The sequence below is a fragment of the Stylophora pistillata genome, chromosome 12, assembly GCF_964205215.1.
Source record: "Stylophora pistillata chromosome 12, jaStyPist1.2, whole genome shotgun sequence".
NCBI lineage: Eukaryota > Metazoa > Cnidaria > Anthozoa > Scleractinia > Pocilloporidae > Stylophora > Stylophora pistillata.
The window spans coordinates 9,960,001-9,971,459 of NC_142530.1; the positions used below are offsets into that span (position 1 = coordinate 9,960,001).

The 11,459-nt window shown below is 37.7% G+C and overlaps 1 protein-coding gene and 1 pseudogene across 1 annotated transcript; both read left to right on the forward strand.

The window, feature by feature from the left end:
- The first annotated feature begins 2,895 nt into the window (after positions 1 to 2,895).
- Positions 2,896 to 4,978, forward strand: LOC148718741 (uncharacterized; annotated as a pseudogene).
- A 2,676-nt stretch (positions 4,979 to 7,654) lies between these two features.
- Positions 7,655 to 11,171, forward strand: LOC111333196 (uncharacterized). Its single transcript, XM_022938732.2, has 4 exons — positions 7,655 to 7,869; positions 8,782 to 8,874; positions 9,564 to 9,667; positions 10,600 to 11,171. The coding sequence occupies exons 1-4, from the start codon at positions 7,791 to 7,793 to the stop codon at positions 10,798 to 10,800; spliced, it is 477 nt and encodes a 158-aa protein (XP_022794467.2). The 5' UTR covers positions 7,655 to 7,790; the 3' UTR covers positions 10,801 to 11,171.
- The last annotated feature ends 288 nt before the right edge of the window (positions 11,172 to 11,459 follow it).

Genomic DNA, 11,459 nt, shown 5'->3' on the forward strand with positions numbered 1-11,459 from the left:
CTTAACCTTAAACTGTACAGTTATATATTAATATAATTCACCTTCAGGCTGCAAGTGGTCAGAAATAAACTATGTTACTATTAGTATCATGATTCGCGACAGAAGTGCATTGGAACCCTTTTAAGAAGTCCTCTTGTTTCATTTCACAGATTCTTATATTTACCACACTTTCAATATAGCATGTCACATGTAACATAGCAGTTTCGCGTACAATCACATGGTCAAGAATTAGAAAGTTTCATAAATGATTTCATTCCATCATCCGTATTATCTTATGTTAGTCTAGGAGTTAGTCAGCCTATGAATAAGTATTTGGTATTGGCATACTATTTGTACAATAAAGATAAGAATATTTTGTGAAGATGCATTTTATACAACAGATGATTATGCCTTTTTATTACATGCCATTAATCTTCAACGTAATACTTTCTTTTTAAAATGGATTTGGAATCTTTTTAGTTAACAGTTATGATAAGAAACTTTGGGCGCTCTTCAGTTGGAAGAAGCACACGTCCCACTTGTAAAAGGATTTTCTTACTCTTTGCAATGTTAATAAACGTTTGCCTATTCAGAGAGAAAAAATTGTTGTCTTGGTGTGTTTATTTCTCATTATCTTTCATCTTAGTCTAAGAGTGAGTATTTGACATTGTACATACGAGTCGCTTACAAGGCCTAGTTCAAACGTCGAACTTTTCATGTGCCGAACCTAATTATTAGATTCGGCACATGAAAAGTTCGACGTATGATCAATTAGGTTCGACAGATTTGTAATTGGGTCGACTCGCCGTTCTATTCGACTACGCTAGTCGAATATAATTGCAAAAGTTCGACATCGATTCAGACGTCGAACCTCCTCATGTGCCGAATCTGATGCATGCAGTTGATTTTAAATAATAGTCACATTTCATTAACAACAACAGCATTTCATTAACAATAATTCTCTCTTTTCAAAGGTCTATCCATTGTTGGTTGCACCCGTTTCACAAAGATTGTCACTTGATACATCATTCAATCTGTTAGCACGGTTAAACATATATCTCTTATGCAGGATCCCATACATATAGATCGCCACTGAGGTAATGTTCACATCACCATTTCCGCGAGAAAATTGAATGAGACTTTTGTATGATATTTTTGCATTGGACAATTCCTGAAATGGTGTTCGACTACACTCAAATTTTCGCAAACGTTGAGAGAGGAGAACAATAGCCTATTGGTGGTCTTTGGTTTCAATTTAATTTTTTTCGTTTTCAAAAGGTTGTACTGGTTCACCATTGGTTCCGCGAAGAATATCCCAAAGAATAGTTAACTTGTTATGGCAGTTAAATTTTATGACGTTGCACTCATGAGAGAACGAGGTGTTGAATTAATTATTGGTGTAAGAGATCACACTTATCAGGTGTCTCCGGAAGAAATTGATTTCATACATGGTTTAATTCCCGATGTTGTATTAGACTATACGAGAGTAACCGTTTGCGTTGTAAGAGGGCAAACGAAATGCACATTTGACTCCTAATTCAACTTTTTTCTTTTTCAAAGTGGTCATTCTCACTCGGAAGACTGTCTGAAGAGATACCAAGGCGAATGTTAGAATGTGTAAAAGCTCATTGCCTCACATCACAAGAATTGTTAATAAACATAAACTTGACAGTAGCTTCATCTTCTTTTTCATATCGTACTAAAATAATATTTAATATGATAAAATTGCTTTCATCACAGGATTCGTACCATTCGTAGTGTATAGAGTTTTTAATAGATTCAGGCTGATTTTTAAACTTTTACCTGGATATCATCCTGGAACTACCTTTCTACCTGGACCATTTCCACCAAGACCCATAATTCATCTTGCACGTTTTCTTCATGAATGTAGTTACAGGCAATTCTCGATATGTCAAAATTCTAACATGGCTCCGAAGCTAGAGGGAATAAAACAAAAGAAATTCATGATTCGTCCCACAAGATTAGGATCGAAACCGCGGTCTTGCCTGACCATCTACAGAAAATGTCGGAAAATATTCTAACGGCAGATGGGCTATTAAACGCCCCGGGCCAAAGAAATGCCATTGAGAATGTAGAAAACATGGAAGTCTCATATGACCACGCCAGTGAAAATGATCTACTTGGTAAGTCCGAGAATGACGAACAAATCCCTCCGTAAGAAATGCCTAGCGGGATAAGACCTAAACAACAACGTTAAAGCCGGAACAGCACCAGCCGACCAGGGAAAGAGCAGTACAGGAAACGTCGCCGCTACAGCCCATCCACGGAAAGAAGAAAAAGGAGCCAAAACCTATCTGCGGAGGACAAGATCAGCCAGGCCGAAAACGCGATCAAGGCTTTACAGAGGCAGAAAGAAAAAGGAACTTGCCTAGAATCCCTACAATATAGGGCGGGGGCCAAAATAAGAGCGGACCAGGATTTCACAAAAGAGATAAAGCAAATCCGTAACAACGCAGAGCAAGAAACAGTAAAGGTGATCCTGTGCTTCCATGAACGTGCAATCGGTCGTTTTAAGACCGAAACAAAGAAAATAAAACGAGCCGTAACGGCTGGAACACTGAACACTAAGAACTGTAGTACGATCGAATCAGCGCGTGTGGCGCAAGGTAAAAGCAATCAAGACAATGTAACGATCGAGACAGTAAAAAAAATAGCTGTTAATCTCCAGGACCAAATCGCTTACTTCGGCAGTATGATAAAAAGATTAGGAATAATGGAGAATAAAGAATTTTATAAGTACACTCGTGTATTCTCTGACTCCACTCAAATAAAGAACTTACAAACGACCAGATTAATTTACTGGCAAAAGGGCTTAAATTCATTCCAACACCCATTACAAAACAAAAACAGATCAGACAGCAACTATTGCGTGACTTTGATCAGTTCGCAAGGAGAATGCGTCTGATTTACATATTCTGAGGGGAGGACAGAAAAACCCATCCCTGCCACGTCAAATCTACATGGATACCACCAATACAAAAATTAGTAGCCCTTGAAAGCTATTTAGAAGAGGTTAAAAGTGACTTTTCAGAAATAGAAATAACAAAGCCAAAAGATAATTTGCTTCCGGTAGAACGCAAGGCGCTCGGAGGCCTTGAAACGCGACTTTGAGTTACCTCAAAAAGGCCGACAAAGGACCAACAACCGTAGTCATGAACAAACGCGATAAAATTTTAGAAGGCCAAACTCTACTAGATAACAAAGATAACTACAGGCCTCTTGCATCACCCATGGTCAAAGAGACGGACCATAAGGTCAGACAACTTTTTGCAGACCTCTACAACGGTAGTCATATAGACGACATGACTGAAAAATGGCTTTGTCAAACCCCAAATCAGCCTCAAATTCCAGAATTCTACACCCTAACAAAAATACACAAATCTTCCGCGGTCGGCAGACCGATAGTGTCAGGGTGTGATGGCCCTATAGAGAAGAGAAACTATCATCATTTGTCGACAAACTCCTTCAGCCGATAGCACAAAAACAAAAGTCGTATCTTAAGGATACTACAGACTTCGTCAATTTGATAGAAAATACGAAAGTCCTGGAGAAGGTAATACTTGTTTCAATGGACGTTACGAGCTTATATACAAATATGCCACAAGAGGAGGGAATAGGTGTTGTAGTTCAATTTTATGCTTAGTTCAAATTTGATTTTCCTATGTTCTCGGTCATGTTAATGTATGATAATGAGTTTGAAACAAAGGAAAATAAAATTTGAACCAAAAATAGACACTGTATGCAAAGCATACAAAATATTCTACAGAAACGGAACTCCTATCCCTACACAACTACTAAAACAAGCGCTAGGCTAATTCTCCAAGAAAATCCTTTCCAGTTTAATGGAAAGCACTACCTTCAAACACATGGTACGGCCATGGGCACGAAAATGGCAGTCGCCTTTTCATGAACAAGGTAGAGACGTTACATGGACGACGTCTTCTCGCTATGGAGTACAAACAAAGCATCAATAGCACGTGTCATTGAAAAGCAAACAATCATCATCCAATAATAAAATTTGCGGCTGAAATTTCTGATAAGGAAACAACATTCCTGGACACCTATATCTACAAAAACGAACGATTCGAAGAAGACATAATCCTTGATGTGCGTACTCATTTTAAACAAACTGAGACATTTCAATATACACGCTGTTCCTGTCACCCACAAGGAGTTTAAAAAAGGCTTCATAAAAGGGGAGGCCCTTAGACCTCTCAGAACAAACTCCTCTCAAACAATATTCGAGGAGAAAATTGCAGATTTGAAAGCGCATTTGCTAAAGAGAGGCTACCCAGAGGACCTCATTAACACCACCCTCTCAGAAGTGAATTTCCAAAACAGGAAATAAGCTCTTCAACAGAAAAAGAAGACGAACCAACGAATCTTGCCTTTTGTTACACAATACCAACCATCAGTGCCAAACCTAAAGCAAATTCTCATGAGAAACTGGCATTTAATAGAAACACAACCACTACTGAGCGAACTATACAAAAATCCGCCGCTCGTATCTTACAAAAGAGGGCGGTCGCTGAAAGACATACTTGTGAGGGCCAAACTTTGAATAGGTTATTCTAAACACGCACTGGGGAGTCGTGTAGGCCTGTCAACCCCATTTTATATTACAGGCAATTTTTGATATGTTAAAATTCTAACATGACTCCGAAGCTAGGGGGAATAAAACAAAAGAAATTAATGATTCATCCCTCAACTTCGATATGATTTACTTTTTATTCCCCCAAACCTCGTAGCCAAGTTTGGATTTTAATATATCGAAAATGGCCCATTCATCCTTTTCTCGTTTAAAGTGGTCACTCGGAGGAATGACTGAAGAAATACCAAGACGGTTCTTACAGTGTATATCATTTCATTGCATTGAAGAATTCAAAGGTCAATATCCAACCATACGGTTATTTTTAAAAACACTGATAAGTACATCGGTTACACTGTTATTACGTTCACATGAAGCTAGAATAATATTACGCACCTATTTGTTCTACCCTTAATAGATGTTTTTCTATAGCTTAAGGGTGTACCTTTCCTTTCTACCCAGAACCGACGAACAAAGAATAATTCGAGCGTTTTTCTGACCAGTGCAGTTAATTGATTTTTCTTTTTGCTCAAAGTGGTCATACGCATACGTAGGGATGTCCACAGAAGTAACAAGAATGTCATGGTGATGTCTAATAAGACATTGGAATTTGTAATAACAGTTGTGATTGAAAAACTCTGGGCGCTTTTCACTTCTTCCACAGGCAGGGTCCACCCAATAATTGTGAGAGAACAAGGTTTTTATGTGGTTCATATAAAATACTCATTTTCAAGAAAAACAAAAATTAAATTCTGTTTTATAATCATAATGGCTAATTCGATAAGATGCCTCCTTTGGGGAAAGACAAGACTTTTTTTCCTGCCTTTCAGTCAAAATACTGTTTCTTTATTCGTAAAATGTTTTCAGTGTTGATTTTTCTGAAGGCTATTCAATGTATTTAACCTTTCAAATTCAATCTACACTCTCATCAACCCTGGGAGACTTCGCAACAAGTTTTCTTCTTTTGCACGGAGAACTTAATTTTTTTCATTCAAACCACTGGCAATTACGCTGATCATGACCGTTTATGATCTGGCTTTTCATAAATTTTTCAAACCTCTTCCCCTGTAAGTGCTAGCAATAAAATGTACGAGAACAAATCCAAGAAGTGTCCTCGTTGTCTTTATATGATGTAAAGAATTTTAAATAGACGCTAGAAGATGTCTCATCCCAGTGAAAAATTTTCGCCATTAACATCCTCTGTCGGTTTGTGACTGTAATAACATATTATACGTGTCACATTCGGGTGAAAGGCAATACCTTGTTGACCGAGAAGTCCTTACTTAGTGGAGTGGTCGACAGAAAGATTCTAATTTCTCGATTACCCTTCTGTGTAGAGGTTTCTTCGAGGTACCATAAAGCTGTTACCTTAGCCTCGCCTCTAAACTGGATGAAAAGAGAAAAACAGATAAAACTGAAATGATTCATAGAATTGCAGAATGTCCTCAATGAGACTGCTGAACTTAATATCCTGTTCACGTGCGCTTTTGAATTAAAACGAACTGAACTAACAAACAAACATATCAAGGTCGCTAGACCCGATGTTTTTTTTTAAAGATTATAACACATGTTATACTCTTCTGTATCGAAGAGTCAAATGAAACAGAAGGCAGATCATGACTGATACAAAATTAAACAGCTAAACTTTATTGATTTATATCATGAACTTTTAATCAACCAAATCTGATTATTACGAAGGCATAAGCCTGAAACTCCGACATTTGAATCGAGCATAAGTCGCGTTTTGAACGACTTATTAGAAACGTCATCCAGTCGAATGGAATGGAAAGCATATCTTAGGGAAACAATCGAGCACCATCGATTTATGTAAAAAAAAAAACTTATAATCAGCCGAATTTGATAATTGGGTAGACATAAGTTAACTTCCCTAATTGAATCGGGTATAAATTGCATTTTGTACGCCTTTAGTTTTCAATTAAGTAAAATAATAATCCTCGCAGTTGAGCTGCAATTTAAGCAATTGTATCATAAAAAATGTTGTTATCAAAACCGTTGAATTCTATGTCTTCAGGCTCGATATAGGGCTCGACATGACTGATGTGAAGTTTTAATCAACGTCGAAGTTAAGCAAAGTAAGACCACCAATAAGTACCTTATTTTACCGTCCATGGGCTGCACTTGTTTTTTTCTTTTTCGGAAAATGGGACTAGAATTGGGGTGCAGCTTATACAATGGTACAAGCTTTTTGACGCCCAATAATATGCAATCTCGTTCAAAATTGGACACTTCAAAAAATACTTCTACTTCTTTAACTAAAGTCGCTTTCACATCAATTCAGTAACTCATAGGGTAAACAACTTAACATAAAGTCCATATCTTCTCGTATCTTCGGCACTGATGAGAAGTTGGACATAAGAACGTCGACCTCAACTTAAAATAGTATTGTCACCATTGTATCACGAGGGTGGCATGAGTTGAACAGAAACTTAAATGCATTTAAACTCAATAAAATACACCATACATAAAAATGAGTCTCAGATGGAGCTCGCATGATTCAAGTATGCGCACAGCTGATTCTATGTTTGATCCAAGTATCAATTTCGTCAACTAATACTATTCGCGTGTTTTCCAATGGTCATCACATGATGCTATGATGTTCAATAAAAAAAAAAAAAAGCAAGTGAACTTCTTGGCCTAGCGTCATGGCTTCTATAATGTAAACACGTTAATTCCTGATATCTCATTACGCCAAAAAACTCGCGTGATACCAAGCGATTATCACATGTAGCTGTCATGTTCTATCGAAAGTGGGGAAAAACTCCTTGGCTTGGTGTCGTCACATGTACAAATTGTGTATTCGTAATTCAAGAATAATTTCACCTCAAACTGAAACATGCCAGCCGATTAATGCGTAAAAAACCGAAAAAAAGGACTCGGCTATTTAGACACATCGTGTTTGCCCGTCAACCATCACCGTTCTTTTTTTTGTCTTTTCTTTTTTCCACCACTGATCTGAGATGAATCCCTCCTGTTGATCACGTTCCTAATATTAAGCAGCGTGGGTTGGGGGTCAGACCTTTGATCGATGCAGGCTTTTTAAAATTAATTTGAACGCGTTCATCGCAACGACAAAGCTCTTAAACGGCGTTCAAACTTCAGCTACCTTAGTTTAGAAAAAGCCCTTATCGCACTAGCAGTTAGAGGTTATTTTCATACGGATAAATTCTATAAGCCAAAACAAATGAATAATAATACAGCAAGAGAGAGACGTGTAGTGATCGGTGTGGATAGAAGCCAGCATAGTGCAAGAGCTTTTCAATGTGAGTGGCAAATTTAAAAATTTACCTTAGACATGAGACTTAGTCACCTAACTGTGTCACATTCGTTCAGTGTTGGATCATAGTTTAATGATTATTAAGTTCAGGTGAAAGTTTTCGAATAATTATCTGATGACGACAAATCGACTAGCCCTTCACCAAGGATCTACACAGCTACTGACTGTTCCCACTTCTTAACAATAGAGAGATTTAGCGCCGGGTTTACGTGAAACGGCGAAAGTCAGCTTGGTCTTTCACTTTTCACGTAACATAGCGTGAACTCTGCTGCGTTAGCTTTGCGTGAGCTCTTATCATGGTGGATTTGAAGGCGGCTATGTATGTCCTACAAGGAATAGTATTGGTGCCCTATTTCCGGAAATTAACTTGTATTCTCTGAGAGAAAAAATGAAGAAAATCTTACGTACACGGCAAAGTTAACGCGAAACAGGTTACTTTCACGTAGAAACGGCAAAGCGCAACTGGCAAACGTGACGTGATCACTCTTGCCGTTCACGTCAGGTTTCACGTAAACGCGGTGCTAAATCTCTCTATTACTGGGAAGTTTACGCCCGGAGCCGTTGCCTAAAAATCAAAACAGAGACTGAAAGAAAAAGAAGAAGAAGAAGATGACAAAAAGGCTTTGTTTTTAGATTTTTTGTTCGCCGAGTCCGTGCACTTTAGTGAACTTCATTTCAACACCTTAAGAAAGTTTACGTCTATTTTCCTTAATTATTACCAATGTTTTACAAAGCGGTTGGGGGCTGGAAAAGATGGGAAAAGGATAGTTTCAAAACACTATCTTCATGGTTTTACTATGACGCTCTCTTCACAACTTATTGAAAGGATAAAAAAAAAAACACTTGTTATCTGTTAATACTCTCATCGATTCCTTCCACTGATTGTAATCTATTTCAGGGTACGTCAAGAACATGTGTAATGCGGAAACGGACCGAGTACTAGTTGTCCATGCGTACGAGCGTCCAGCTATGGCAGTCTATCCCTATGCCCGTAAGTATTACATATTATGACCAAACCTACAATGATATTTTATGCATTAGGTTGCCTTAATTCCTGTTCCCCCCTCAGTGTATTTCAGTTGCTTTAATTGTAAGCTGTTCATTCTTCCGAATCATACATGAGCGCATGATAGTCATTATTTTAAAGCTATTTTTATCAGTGCAGTACTCAGAGCCGAGTTCTCAAGACTAAGAGAAAGTAATCGTTTCTGGTCCAGGCCCTGGGAAATGTCAATTTCACTTAGGTTATTTTTAGATGTAGGACCACCGGACACCGGTATTGTAACACAATAACTCCATATGCTGTTGAGTCACGTTTATCTAAAATCGAAACGAATGTTTTGTAATTGTTTACTTGCACTTGTGACGCATCGCGATACGTTTGCTTACGAGAATGAAAACATCCGTCCTCTTTCAGTTAGTCTTGGTCGCCTGTCAGTAGGATTCATGTATTGGCGAATAGCGAGGAGACTGATTCTTTTAATATCGAACTGACTTCGGCAATAAGAACCACAGTGTTTCTCATCCCAAGCTAGAAATAACATAGGTGAGATTGACATATCCCGGCCAATGCCCTGATTTTTCCTCTCTGTCCCATTATTTTCTATAATCACGACTTAACACCTGGGCAAAATTAAAGAAAAATGTGGAAAAGTATTTATTAAAAGCCAGTTCTTTCAGATGGACACGCATACTACGAGGCTCTACAACTCTCTCTGAAAAAAGACAAGAAAGAATTGGAAGAGCTGTGGCAAAATTTTGAAGGCAAATGCAAGCACTACAAGGTTTGTGAGAGTTATATGAATCTGAACGAATTTTTTTATTAATAAAAAAATACTGCCCGATGTAAGCATCGCAATTATTTTGGCAAATATGGTTTAGTTTCGTTAAACCAATGGCAAAGTAAATACAACGTAACCTAGAGTTTAAAGTAAGGAAAAGCATGCAAACTGCTTAATGCGTGGGTAAACGTAACCGAGCAATTTTCAATTAATTGTCGAAAGTAATCCAGATCTACATTGGTTTTGCTTTATTTCGCTTTCTGACTGGTCCAGAAAACTCGCGTTATTCTCTTAACCAATCAGGTGCAAAAATTAAAACGATTACGACTTGGTTACTTGCGTTTTCCTGCGCTTTAGGCACTTTGTTTGTTTTTATTTTGCCGGTTCTCATTGGCTCGTTGTACTAACTTGGTTTTGGTTCTACGATATTCAATCGAGTACCTAATATATTTTGCTTTGTACTTGGTTGATTGAGAGGACAGAGTCATGTAGTTTGTGGGTCAAAGAAAGAGGGAAATAGAGCAAAATCAATACAACTCCCTATTTTCTTGGACACTCAGTTGGAAATTTCCCTAAACGAGTATATTTAGAAACATAAGGCTCCGTTGATCAAACTACGAACGGGAGCCAATGAGCATGACTTAGCGCTTTAAAAGTATTTCAAGTGCACGAACATATTGCAAAAGTAAATGATAAAGGCCAAGATTTGCCTAATTTATTAGTCTATCGCGAATTAGAGCGCTCAATAGTGAAGTCTTGAAACTATGAAATATTTATTGACAATTGGATGCGTTGAGCCAAAGAATATACGAGGACTATTAGCTGAGATTGCGGTAGTTTTATTGTTATTTTTATTTTTGCTTCAAACCACCTTATAAGTGCGATTTATAAAAAAAAATATATATCCTGAAAGAAGTATTGTTATGTTTTGACAGCTTAATTACAAGTTGTTCAAGGAAGAAAGTAGCAGACCTGGAGAAGCGATCTGTAAAGTGGCCAGCGACGAAGATGCGCATGTCATCGTAGTGGGCTCCCGTGGTTGTGGAACTCTGCGGCGGACATTCCTTGGTAGTGTCAGTGACTATTGTTTGCATCACGCTCATATTCCTGTAGCGATTATTCCACCTCCAAGCTGAATTGAAATAGCGGTCAAATTAAGTACATCTTAAATCAGGACTTCGTGTCTGCCATTAATTTCCATCAAAGTAATTCTTACTGCAGATGTACGCCAAGCTTAAAATGTTTTTGAACGGAGACACTCTAGTGGATTACTAAAAATGTAGGTAGGTAGGTAGGTAGGTAGGTAGGTAGATAAGTTTATTTCTCACATTTTCACAGAAAATCTGAATTACAATGTGGTTACAATTATTTAACAAATACATAAAATTACATGCGTGGATAGGGACTGGGCTACAATGGGTTTAGAAATACAAGATAATTAATTAAATAATTAAGAATTAACATTTAACTATGTGGGTATGCAAATATATATAAAAAGAAACTCTTATTTGTTGAAGGCTAAAATAGTCCTTGGGAAAAAGCTGCGGCGCAGTCTTTCGGTCCTGCATTTAGTCACTGAAAAATTGCCAGCGTTCCTCAATTGAAACTGATGCACTTGCTTTCTTTCTTTCGGGAGATGTTTAAAAAGTGGCCCTCCTCTTGAGATATTTTCAAGAGTTTTAACACAAAGTTCACTACGTCTTTCAACTAATGTTCTTAAATTAAGGAATTGCAGAGCTTCTGGGTAAGATAAAGTAGGTACTATGATTTTAAGAGCACGCTTCTGTATTCGTTC